This window comes from Sitodiplosis mosellana, unplaced genomic scaffold, assembly GCF_009176505.1.
Source record: "Sitodiplosis mosellana isolate CC-2019 unplaced genomic scaffold, AAFC_SMos_1.0 Smas_scaffold_4594, whole genome shotgun sequence".
NCBI lineage: Eukaryota > Metazoa > Arthropoda > Insecta > Diptera > Cecidomyiidae > Sitodiplosis > Sitodiplosis mosellana.
This window is the reverse complement of record NW_022599836.1, coordinates 567-14,025: the sequence shown is the minus strand read 5'-3', so window position 1 is coordinate 14,025 and position 13,459 is coordinate 567. Positions and strand designations below refer to the sequence as shown.

Below are 13,459 nucleotides of genomic sequence, written 5' to 3'. Positions count from 1 at the left end.
TTGAAAAATTTATTTGACACAGCCAATGAATGTTTAATGGCAATAAAAAACTACAACGTAAACATCAAAGATTGGGATCCGTTGATCATCCATATTTTAAAGCAAAAAATTGCACAAATCTACGGTCATCGACTACGAATCCAAATTAAACGACGTACGTGAATTGCAAACTTTGTCATCATTCTTACAATATGTGGAACATCGTTTCATGGCGTTGCTATCGGCAGAAAATAGCGGCCAGAAAAGTTTAGAAAAAGCTGAAAAGTATGAAAAAAAGAGTAAAAAGGTCTACGAAACTCCATTCGGGTGCACATACTGTAATAAGCCTCATTCGATATACAAGTGCTTCGATTTCAAAAAGAAGAGCGTGAAAGAGAGAAGCGAATGGGCGAAAAACGAAAAAGCGTGTGTAGTATGTCTTCAAATGCATGAGAAAGGTCAGTGTTCAAGCAAATATATGTGCAAGACGTGCGGAAAGAAACACAATACTTTATTGCACTTTGAAGCAAAAAAAGAAGCGAGGAACGAAAAGCAAACAACACTGATAGCTACGACGTCAAATAATGTAACAACGGCCAATACGGATGGCAATTCATCGCAAGTACAAGTTTTATTAACAACGAAAAATGAAGCAAATTTATTACCAGTGGCGTTCGTGAATGTTTTGGCAAAAAATGGTGAGAAAATTTTAATGAAATCTATAGTCGATGGTTGCTCTCAAGGAGCGTTGATGACGGAAAACGCCTTTCAAAAGCTGAATCGATGTGCAGATAGAATAATTGCGGATGTAGAAGGAGTAGCTGCCTGCACTCAAACGGCAAAGAAAATAGCTCCAATTACGGTACAACCGCATTTCACTGACGAATATTCATTAGACACTGATGTAATCATTTTGAAAAAAATAACGAATCTTGCGTATTTTAAAGACGATTTGGCAAATTATGATCATTTACAAAATTTATTATACGCCGATCCAACGGTAAATGACGACGGTGAAATTGATTTACTGTTGGGAGTGGCTGAATTTTCTAAAATTGTTAAGCACGGTTTGATCAAGGGTGCCGAAGATTCGCCAATTGCAATGAACTCTGAATTGGGCTGGCTCATCATGGGTCCGCAAAGTAAAGAAGAACGTAACAACACTATGAAAATAACGACTTTAATTTCAAATGTGGAAATTGAAAAGAAAATCTCCGAATTTTTCGTTTCCGAAGATGTTGACGGCATTGAGAGTGAGGACAATGAGCCAGAAATGTCTGAAGAAGAAAGATATTGCGAAGAACATTACGTAAAAAATACAGAACGAGACGACGATGGCCGATTGAATGTTTCAATGGCATTTAAAAATGAAAAATGGCCAGAGCTTGGCGATTCGCGCAAATCGGCTTTAGCGACTCTGTTCCAGTTAGAAAAAAGATTCGAAAAAAACCAAGAATTAAAGAAACAGTACAGCGCCGTAGTGAAGGAATCCATTGAGAGTGGACATTTAGTTTTGGTAGAAAATCCGCCAAATGAAGCGCATTACATTCCTCATCACGCAGTGTTCAAGGAGAGCACAACCACAAAATTGAGATCAGTGTATAATGCGTCACAGAAAACTTCAAATGGTAAATCTTTAAATGAACAGCTGGCAGTCGGAAAAATTGTGCAACCGTCGATCTTCGAATTAATGCTACGATGGAGAGAATCGAAAATTGCAATCGTCGCTGATCTTGAAAAAATGTACAAACAAATCAGACTCAATGAAAAGCAGCAACATCTTCAGATGATTTTGTGGCGTAATTCGGGCACTGAGCGCATCAAAAGCTATAAAATGACAACAGTTACGTTTGGATTAAAAAATTCGTCATTTCTCGCCATAAGATCATTGCATGAAATTGCAAAAATAATCGAAAATAAATATCCACGAGCAGCAAAAGCAATAATGAAATGTTTTTACGTCGATGATTACACGGGCGGAGCAGAATCTGTCGAAGAAGCATTGTGCACGTATCGAGAAATGAAAAAGGCATTTGATGAATTTGGCTTCAATTTACGCAAATTAGTAAGCAATTCGACGGAGTTATTAAAATGTGTGCCAGGCTGCGACAAAGAAGAACAAAATAAATCGTTTGTGAAAGCATTGGGTATTCCGTGGAAACCTGAAACCGATGAGTTCATTTTTCAAATCACTGTTAATTTGAAATCAAAACCAGAAACGAAGCGACAATTGTCCTCTGAAATCGCGTCATTGCAATATGATCCTCTTGGATGGATCGCTCCGGTCATTGTCAAAGCAAAAATATTGTTTCAAGATGTGTGGCAATTAAAAAAGGAAAATAAAAAATCGTATGATTGGGATGACAAATTGCCAATCGAAATCATCGACCGTTGGATGTTGTTTAAATCACGATTGAGTGCATTGAACTCAATAAAAATGCAGCGGTGGCTTGGTACTACAGTAAATACAAAAGTAGAGGTGCACGGTTTCTGCGACGCTTGTAAAAAAGAACTTTCTGCGAATGTGTATGTACGATTTGTAAACGAAAATCAACAAGTAAACGTAATGCTAGTAGCAGCAAAAACGAAAAATGCTCCAATGATTGAACAAACAATTCCGAAATTGGAGTTATGTGCAACCGTTTTGCTGGTAAAATTGGTGAAATCCGTACGAAAAGCAATGAGCATGAACATTGAAAAAACTGTTCTTTATAGCGATTCAAAGGTCGCATTGGCGTGGATTGGTTCAGATCCACTACGATATAAAAAATTTGTCGCGTCAAGAATAAAAGAGGTGAACAAGTTAAAAGATGCACAATGGTGCCACATCCCGGGCGCAATAAACCCAGCAGATTGCGCATCGCGTGGGATTTTTGGTGATGAATTAGTCGATCATCCGTTGTGGTGGCACGGGCCACATTTTTTAAATGGAAAAATGAACTATGATGTTCAATCGGAAGGCAATATCGAAGCAATTAACGAAGAAAAAATTCATGTATTAGTGGTGACGAGTGAAGAAAAAATGAAAAAAAAGTTATTTGTTGACGATTCAAAAATCATTTGGCCTAACATATCGTCATGGAAAAAAATGCAAAGAGTGTTTGCATATATCATTCGTTTTGTTGACTATTTAAAAGCAAAAGTGGCACTGAAAAAAGGCATCAAATGGCAAAACGTAGAAATAAAAGTCGAAAACAAAGGTGCTCCGATTACTGCGATTGAAATAGAAAAAGCAACGAATTTTATCATTCGTATAGCGCAAAGTGAATATTACGAATGTGAAGTGAATGACCTAAAAAAATGCAAAGAAATCGAAAAAACCAGTGAGTTATTAAAATTGAACGTATTCATCGACGAAAAACGCATATTACGCGTCGGCGGCAGAATCACCAACGAAGACATTCCATTCGAAATGCGTCATCCGATTCTAATTCCAAAAAAAAGTGAAATCGCAAAATTAATAATTCGTGATGTGCATGAAACAAACTTTCATACTGGTCCCAAATTAACAGAAGCGTTGATTCGAAAGAAGTTTTGGATCACCAATGGGCAAACGACGATCAAAAAGCAGCTCAAAAACTGCGTCATTTGCAGGAAATTTCGCCCGAAAACAGCTCATCAAATGATGGGCAATTTGCCGACGACGAGGACAACAGTCGTGAATAAACCGTTCACGAATACTATGATTGATTTCACGGGAGCGGTATACGTAAAAACATCGAAACTTCGAAATGCAAAGATTGTGAAAGCATACATATGCATATTTGTGTGTATGGCAACAAAAGCCATACACGTCGAGCTAGTGAGCGACATGACGGCAGAGGCGTTTATTGCCGCTCTACGACGATTCATCGCGAGAAGAGGTGAAATAAAAACAATAAACAGCGATAACGGAACCAATTTTGTTGCAGCGAATCGATTGTTACACGAGTTAACAATCATCGAAAAAGAGGAGTTCAACGATGAGGTAGCAAATGAGCTCACGACACAAGGCATCATGTGGAAGTTTTCACCACCAGCGGCACCTCATTTCAACGGCCTTGTAGAGGCTGGCGTAAAAACAATAAAAACGCATTTGAAAAGGGCATTGGGTGAGCAAAAATTCACTTTCGAAGAGCTATCAACATTACTGGCTCAAATCGAAGCAGCGGCAAATTCAAGACCACTCACACCTATGTCTTGCGACACAAACGACAGCACGATACTAACACCAGCGCATTTTTTGCTAAATTCATATCCAGTAGCAATTGCAAACGAAAATTTTGATGAAGTGAAGTTAAATTGTCTCGATCGTTGGAAAAAAGTTCAACAAACGGTGAGGCAGCTCTGGCATCGCTGGCAGAATGAATATCTGCACACAATTCAACAAAGAGCAAAATGGCACACGCCAAACGACGCAATAAAAATAGACGACTTAATGCTGATAAGTGACTCAGCACCTGTGGGCAAATGGCCCATGGGCAGAGTGTTAGAGGTTCATCAAGGACAAGATGGACTCACGCGATTGGCCACCGTTAAAACGGCCAACAACACGTTAAAACGGCCAATAACCAAATTGGCACCATTACCAATCGACCGTAGCAGTCAAACATCGACAACGTCCATCAGCGAAGGAAAAGAAAAAAATGAAAAAATCAAAACAAAAACCGTTAACCAAACTTTGATTTCGCTGCTAGTGATCGTTGCATTAGCCACAATGACAAAAAATGGAGTAAACGCGGCTCCAATTGGATCAACTGTGGAGCGCGTACGGAGAAGCCCTGATTTTTGGCTGGCTGGGCATTATTACGACAAGCTAGCAACCGAAGACATAGCCATCCATAAAACCATCGCCGAGCTGAAAACCAGCAGTCAGCATCAACACAGCGTGGTGGACGAGAGGGTAACCGAAACGCAACGCACCATAAAAATATACGTGGTGTGCAGCCTGTGCGGGAATACAATCTTGCACATTCTGGCCTTTTTATGGAAAAAACGATCAAAATTCATAAAAAAGAAGAAGGAGCATCGAAAAGTAAAAATGATAGAAGTCGGCGTTGGGACCACAAAACAAATGCCGAAGCCACGACAAAGCAACGTAATCGCAATGAAAAGGATTCGCTACGAGAGCAGCGATTCCAGTGAAATCAGAATGCCGTGGGAAAAATGAATCATACAATATTATTTTCTCTCCAATTTTTTTCTCCTTGAAAATTTTAACGTAAAGTTGATTTAAAGTTTCTATTTAAAGATTTTTTTTTGCCCCGGGAGAATGTTCGGGAATGAACAAAGAAATTAATAATAAACAGTATTCAAGCAAAAGTAAAATTAGCTTCAGTAAGCAGGTTTTTTCATCATTATTTCACAATGTTCAAAAGTTCAATTTAATGCAAATCAATCAAAGTCCAATTTAATGCAAAGTCAACCAAAGTAAACAATCGAAACATGTCTTTCTTTGAATAAAATGAATTTAGTTTTATGTAAACCTTCAGCAAATATGAATGTGTTTCATTTGACTCTTTAAAAGTGTAATCCCTTACAAGAGGTAATGAATTTTCCATCAATTTTCAAAAATAAAACACAAAAATCGTAGATTATTGGTTAAAATGTAATTATTGTTGTTGTTGCCGCAACGCCATCTTCTCGAAATCAACGGAACTACGAAATAAATGACAATTCAGATTTAATATGACAGCCGTCGTCGCCACGCTACAAATTTCATTCAAAGTAAATTTGACATACACGTGCGTTCGAAGATGTTCAAAAACAGATCGAATTGCAAGTTTATGTTTTTTTTTTTAAATTGTTGAAGCTGAATTTACATGCATATTTTTATTCACGACACATAAACAATCAATATGAAGAATAAACCACAACGGCACAAAGAAACCAATGCGTTCAGAGTAAGTGGTGTAATGTGTTATTTGTTGTCATTTTCATTAGTTATAACTAATTCATTTTGATTTTGCGAATAGTTCAAGACGTTTGGAGAACGAATCAATGAGATCGATCTGCGACGCTCAGCGCTCTACCGAATTCGCCATCAGAATGAAGGTACCGATGAAGAGGCACAGGAGACTGAATTCCATCAAACATACTGCAAATGGGTCGTGTTGAACTTAACGGAAGAGTATGGTGCATTTCAAAAACAAATTCGTGGCATTGTCGTAACTCGTTGGTTCTTGTTGGCATGTTGAAACGATGGTGAAGGCTTGTTGGCGTGTTGAAAGGACGGTTCGTGTTGTCTTTTCGGTTGATATGTACCATTAGGTTGAGACAAAGTTTTTTGCACGAACTGACGCGAATTGTCCACTTCCATTGGTTCACACACGAAAAAAACCTTCGAATTGTATAAAGAAATACGTCTAATATATGCCGTTAGTAGGTTTCCTTCCAATATCCCCATGTATTGACAGGAATCCTACCAAACAACACATATACGCACATACAGTCATTGGCGCATACACAAACGTCATAGATGAGTTGACGTTTGTGTATGCGCCAATGACTGTTCATGCGTATGTGTGCTGTTTAGTAGGATTCCTGTCATTATATGGGAATATTGGATGGAAATCTACTAACGTCATATTTTAGACGTATTTCTTTGTTTGATTCAAAGGTTTTTTTCGTGTGTGTTCGACTTTCGATGGCCTATTTTGTGGCATAGTGTCGTGATTTGCCCTCGGCGGCTGGTTCGGCGATTGGTTCACATAGCGAAAGTTTGGATTGGAAACGGACCGTGGATCGTTGGGTTTTCTTGGGTTTTTCTGTTGCTCCATCATTTTGTGTTCCAATTGAAGATGTTGGTTGTCGAATTGAATTGTTTGAGCGACGGCGAAGGCTTCCGATAACGAACTCGGCATGTTGCCATACAGCACGGTAAACCGAAGCGTGACTTCTGCTCGGCTGGTTCTTTGTAAGCCATAGTGATTTTGGTCAACACCATATTCAGCGCCTGATTGATGGCGTCGTAAAATTCCTGAAGAGTCTTTGAAGCTTGTCTAATGGATGTCATTTCTGCTTCGATGACATACAATGGCCGTTGGTCGGAATACGAAAAATCGAGCCGATTAATGATTGCGTCGATATGTAGCGCCGTGTTGTTATTGATTAAAATATCTGACGCCGGTCCCGTGATTTTAGCGCGGATAATCGATAGAGCGGCAGCGTATCTCGGGTGTGTTTGGTGCGCCTCGATCTGTTTCATTAGTTTCGACACTTGTGTTCTCCATGAACGATAAACCTTCTTATCTCCGCTAAATTCGTGAATTATCTTGAAGGCATCAAGCTATTCAGCTGTTCAGCATCGTTGCCAGTCGTGTAATTTGGTTCGATATCAGAGTATTCGACAACATTCACGTTTGGTTGTTGTTGTTGACCCGTTACTTGAGCTGCACGTAACTCGGTTATTTGTACCGTCAGTTGTTGCATGGATGCATTATGTTCAGCTGCCATGCGTTCCATCAACCCGTTATTAGCGGAAACCAACTGGGCTTGTGAGACAGCATGTTCGGTGCTCATTTGAGCGAACCGCTGATTAATTCGTTCCATAAACTCTTCCATATTCGCAGAATTCTCCCCACTCACTCTCAAATTGTCAAATGAATTAATTAGGTCGTCGCCCGGTTCGATGTTATTTGGAATTCCAACTGGCACTTGTAAAAACGGATCGGATAACAGTCTATTCCGTTTGGTCATTAATGAAAGATTCGAATTGTCGAGCGTACCGAGTTTCCAATCGACGGTAGTACTGCTGCAAACTGGTATTTTTTCTCACTTCACGTACGTATAATTTTCGCAATTTGTAATAGTTGGAAACAAATTTCAAATGCACTGCCAAAAGGATAAACAACAGTAGGATCTCAATCACCTCAACTTCAATTCAATTTGATTAATTTTGTTTTTATTCACGTTATATTCTATCGAGCTTTAATTTCATTCGTGTTATACTCCGTCGAGTTTATAATTTTTATTCGTGTTATACTCCGTCGAGTTTTATTTCACTTGTTTTATTTTTATCCTCCTCAGAGTCGTTTGAGTCTCACAGCGATTTAACTGATCTATTAAACAAACACTTTGGCTTTTTTGTGTCAGGTTAAAACGTTCTCACTCACAATAGTTATTATCGAAGATCTATTAACGTTTCCCTGTTGAGCCCCCAGTTAAGGCACCAACTGTCGCAAAAAGAAAAAAAATATTTTACTTATCACTTTATTGTCGATGGCTTGCTTGTTCCACTGAAAATAGAACTTTGGCTAATCAAAAATACACAGAGAATTTATATGTTTACAGATGAACAACTTTTATTCACGGAATATCCAAGACTGAGCACCTATTCGCTCTTTACAATACCATTTATATGACTTTCAACAAGGCGATCGTTTTGCAAAGGAATTTATGTTATATCTGATTACACTGTTGACATTATTTGCTGAGTTGACAAAAAAGAAAGAGTGATACACGCTCGAGGCGAGTATAATATGCATTTGAAATGTAAAATGCAACATAGCGTTGCACATTAAATGAAATTAAAATATTGTAAATGAAATATACTGTTTGGATGAAAATGAGTGACTTCGGTTGAGTTAACTCGCGCGACTCTTTCGCTTCACATGCATAGTGTGTGTAAGCGATGCGTGTTGTGTACTAACGTATATATACGTGTGACGGCTCATTCGACTCGTTTCTTTTCGCTCAATACAAACAAACGAACGAGAAATCGCTGTCGTTCATATCACATTGGTGTGTTTGTATTTGTTTGTATAGAGCAGAACGAAACGAGAAGAACCAGCTGTGTTGTGTTTATGCGAAGTAAAAAAAATCAACGACAAAATTAAGTGTAAAACAAAGTAAAACATGCATATTTTCATTATAAAAAGGTTGAAATAAATGTCAATAATCTATCACTCAGTTCTCTCAGAATAATTTTTTCGTTGATTTTTTTTACTTCGCATAAACACAACACAGCTGGTTCTTCTCGTTTCGTTTTGCTCTATACAAACAAATACAAACACACCAATGTGAAAATGTTACATTGTGTTTGTGGTCGTATTCCAACGAAGAAGTGTACGCACGCTATGTCGTTCGTTCGCGCTTCTCTTTTGCTTTGCTTCGTCTCATCTGCGTGCGTCACACTCACTAAATGAGTGACCATGCGTCTCACTCACTAGATGAGTGTGTATATTTTTTTTTAGTGGCACTCACCGAACATTACAATGTATGTGTATAAGCTACCGAATGTTACCAACGAGTAGCGATGTACTTTAAATAACTCTTAATTCAAATCAATAAAGAATGATTTGAGAGTAACATATGGTATCCCTTTGCTTGTACATTAATGAACGCTTAATGAACGCTTTAACAAACCACCTTATTTTGACAGACGTGAGTTGTTACCAGTTGATAATACTGTTCAGACGCAAAATAAATCAATAATAAAAATAATGTATAAATCTAGTGTTCCAACGAAGTTCGGTAGATCGGGAGCTTTCAAAAGGAAACAAAAGAAATTAGTGAGAGAAATTGTGAAAAGATACCCATCGAATTTTTCTCCTAGGAATAGCAATGTGCAAATTGTGAACCAAGCAACTGCACGATATGATGAAAATTCGGAGCAAACCTCAAACGTAGCCAACTGGAGTGTTGATAGCATAATTGAGACTGTTCCATCCGGTGGAGAAAGTGTGAATGACGAAGTTTCATCTATAAATCCAACAATCGATACGAATCAAATGATTGTTGCGGGTGCTGATGCAGTTGATATTGATGTAAACGTCGAAAGTTCTCATATAATTGAATCAACACGTGATTTTCCATTCAATGATTTGGAATTTCAATCTGCTTTAGCTGCATGGGCTGTAAGCTATGAAATCAAGCATGAGCAGTTGAGAGGATTATTAAAAGTTTGGAATGAACATGTTCTACTTCCGACACTCCCAGTTGATCCACGTACGATTCTTAAAACGCCAAGAAGTGTTGCGATTAAAGACAATAAGTTCTGGTACCATGGCCTGGCAATTGGGCTCAAGAAAATCCTAAACACAGCGTCAAACCTGCCGGATGATTTATCATTGAAAATCAACGTGGATGGTATCTCGATATCGAAATCATCGGCAGTGGAGTGTTGGCCTATTCTTGTGGAAATCGCGGAGTTGCCAGAAATACCTCCCGAAATCATAGCCATTTATTGCGGCCAAGGCAAGCCCAAAGACTTGGAAGCATATTTACGTGATTTCGTGGAAGAACTTCGAGATTTAATGTTAAATGGACTTATCCACAATGCCCGTCACTTTAACGTTAAAGTAAAATGCCTTATTGCTGATTCACCAGCACGCACTTTATGAAGAGTAAGTTCGACTATTTATATTTTATATATATTCATGAAAAAATTAGAAAAATAAATATAACATTTTGTTCAAGATATCATGAATTTCAATGGATCGCATGGTTGCACCAAATGTGAAGTGATAGGAAAGTACTCGCATGTATCGAAGACTACAGTATTCACTAAAATCGATGCCAGGCTACGGACCGATGTTTCATTTCGGACTAAATTAAATCCTGCACATCACAAAGGTGAAACTCCACTCACTGACCTGCCAATCGACATGATTTCGGATTTTCCTGTCGGGGATGAACTTCATCTGTTGCACTTGGGTTTGATGCGAAGGTTTTTACATGGCTGGCGAGGATTGAAAGAGAATCAGTCCTTTGGATTGCGTACAAAATGGAGCAGCAGAATTGAAAAAGAAATTTCAACCTATCTTTGTTCATTTAACGATTACAAGCCATATGAAAAATCAGACCACTTTCGGAATTGGCAAGATGGAAAGGAACAGAGCTAAGAACATTTTTGTTCTACACTAGTTTGACAATCTTGAAAAAGTTCTTACCTGACAAACATTACAAACATTATTTATTATTTTATTCCTCTGTCGTTATTCTCGGCTCTGAATTCCATTGCGAAAAGATCAACTTAGCGGATGAAATGATAAAATCTTTTCTAAATTTATTCAAATCAATTTATGGAATTCAACACTTCACCAGTAATTTGCATAATTTAATACATTTGGTGGAAGAAGTTAGAAGATTTGGTGTACTCAGCAAATTTAATGCATATAGTTTCGAGAACAAATTACAAGCCATCAAACGATTGGTGAGATCTGGTAATTTACCCCTGAACCAAATTGCAAAGAGAATTTTGGAAAATAAAATTGGCAATGAAACCAATCCACAAGAAGTATCTAACAAAGTACAACTGTGCAAAAAATCTGATTTTAATTGCAAGAAGTTTGAAAATATTGACCCAAACTTTACTGTTTTTAGGGAATTAAGAACAAATGATTTTCGTCTTGTGAACACAATGGGTGATAAGTGGGTTTTAACACGAAATTATGATATCATATGTGTCATCTTGAATCGGGGCAATGTTGCTGTTGAACACCGATGCCATGGAAATGACCTCGTCATCACACACGGGCACCCTAAGCATCAAACTTGGCGGCGTCGTGGTGGAAATCACCTGTTTTAATTCAGTAAATGCTTCTATCAACACTTTGTTAGTTGGTGTTTTCGGCGATGAATTGGCCGAAATCGAAGTATTTCTGCGGGCTGAATTTGGTGGCGTCATTGCTTTTGTTTCGAATTTCGGAATAGTACAGGCATATTTAAGCACCGCTTTGGTTGCCATAATTTTTCGATGGTGGTTTTTTGAATTGACATCGCGATCGTCGTCGTCGATTTCTGTGTCATCGGTTCCGGACTTTTGGCACATTAAATCGAGCTCTCGTTCAGCTGCAGACTTTGACCGCAAGTTACGACGTTTGACTTTGTCAGTAACAACTAACCACTTTTTTCACCGCTTAAGACTGACTCTGACAATGGATCATCGATGTAAGCATTTTGATTGTTTTTCGGACAGTATTTTATTTCACTTCCATCTGTTCCGGTTTTAAGCCACTTTTGGGGGCAAATCGAGAGTCTGTCGCGGACATCCTCAAGTACCATGTACATTTTCCACAATAAACTTTAACTTCAAACACAAAAACACAAAAACAATATGATAACAATAATGTTTTCTCCACAAAATGCCAGCAGTGTATGACAGATATGGATACGGCAATTGAACCCGTGAGCATAAAAACGACTTATTAAACAATCGCCGAACAAAACGATACAAGAAAAAACTACCAAACAAAACACACGTTAAAAACGTAACACAGCAGGACGGTACCGTTCAAAACGAAACTCCGCTGTGCTACACCTACCACTATAAACGTCAACGATCAACATCAACAGAGACATTATAGCACATAGCATTAAACGCACTATTGCTTCACTCTTTGTATACACTTTGACATCACTTATGCTTTGGCGCGCGTCGTACTTTTTTCAAACGTTTATGTTTGATTCAAGTATTTCACCGATTTCACCAAATTTCCTTACTCAATATCAACATATTCATTCTTACTTGGAAGTTTTTTTTTATTGCAATGATGTTTTAAAATATATGTTGTCGAGAAATATTTTTTTTTTCAATTTCCAAAATTAAATGAAATCAAATATAATATTTTGGTTTGTAAACTCTCAGTATATAACGGCACCCAGCTTCATCGAGTATCAGTAAATTTCGTAAAATACGTCCCACATTCTTTAAATCGTTTAAATCAAAAACATCCAGTTCAAGGTTCTGGTGAGTGGCTCTACATACTCTACGGGCGATGTCTCAGAGTCTTACGCATACTTCTGCTGTGGTCGTTAGCTCTTGTATGGTCATATTCCGCATTATAGTAACTAGGCAATCATCGTTGACATCATCGCACATATTCATCGACTCTGAAAAAAGATGGACAGATTGAATTAGAAAGATAGATTTAAAATTTATATATATATTTATTAGATCATAACTTTTACTTACCGTTGTTGAGTGGCTCTGTTTGAATAGAGATCAGCACGTCACGAACCCACCAATAACCGTCATCATCTACATCGGCATCAGGTGTGGTTACACTGAAAAAAATATTTATACACAATAAACAATAACAATACCAAAAAGAAACAAAAGAAACAAATTATTTACCTTACGATGTCATTCGGTGGGGTGTATCGGGTCACCGATATAGATAAAGGTCTGCAAAGAGCGAGTAGTGATTGCATTTTCCTCTTCCTCTTTTTCTCCTCATCGGTAATTTTACGCTCCACCCAGCTCGTAATCACGTTGTCAATGTCCCTCTCGTAGCGTTTCATAGCTGGAAAATTACAATATACATTAAATAAAATAAAATGAATTTAGAAGTGGCAATTCATTTCAATAATTTAATTGAATAGCGTACCTTTCATTGAAGATAGACAGCGTCTGAACGCTTCCCGCTTCTTCTTTTGAACTATTTCGCAAAAAATCATTCAAATTCATTCATTCAAATCAATCACAAAATAATATCAGTAGAATGTTATGCACTTTCAGCCGCCATTTTGGATAAATTTTGTCCATAGATGGCAGCAC

At 37.9% G+C, this 13,459-nt stretch overlaps 2 protein-coding genes across 2 annotated transcripts; both read left to right on the top strand.

Moving 5' to 3' along the window:
* Nucleotides 1–424: 424 nt before the first annotated feature.
* Nucleotides 425–3,645, top strand: LOC129572274 (uncharacterized). Its single transcript, XM_055452218.1, has 4 exons — nucleotides 425–677; nucleotides 927–1,121; nucleotides 1,215–2,781; nucleotides 3,492–3,645. The coding sequence occupies exons 1-4, from the start codon at nucleotides 425–427 to the stop codon at nucleotides 3,643–3,645; spliced, it is 2,169 nt and encodes a 722-aa protein (XP_055308193.1).
* A 145-nt stretch (nucleotides 3,646–3,790) lies between these two features.
* Nucleotides 3,791–5,563, top strand: LOC129572273 (uncharacterized). Its single transcript, XM_055452217.1, has 2 exons — nucleotides 3,791–4,861; nucleotides 5,552–5,563. The coding sequence occupies exons 1-2, from the start codon at nucleotides 3,791–3,793 to the stop codon at nucleotides 5,561–5,563; spliced, it is 1,083 nt and encodes a 360-aa protein (XP_055308192.1).
* Nucleotides 5,564–13,459: the final 7,896 nt, after the last annotated feature.

What these genes read in the sequence shown, in the direction of transcription:
- LOC129572274 (XM_055452218.1), top strand. Translation starts at nt 425, where the DNA reads ATGCATGAGAAAGGTCAGTGTTCAAGCAAATATATGTGCAAGACGTGC. An exon ending in GAATGTTTTGGCAAAAAATG is followed by an intron (nt 678 to 926) that starts GTGAGAAAATTT and finishes CGTATTTTAAAG; the next exon opens with ACGATTTGGCAAATTATGAT. An exon ending in GCTCATCATGGGTCCGCAAA is followed by an intron (nt 1,122 to 1,214) that starts GTAAAGAAGAAC and finishes TCGTTTCCGAAG; the next exon opens with ATGTTGACGGCATTGAGAGT.
- LOC129572273 (XM_055452217.1), top strand. Translation starts at nt 3,791, where the DNA reads ATGACGGCAGAGGCGTTTATTGCCGCTCTACGACGATTCATCGCGAGA.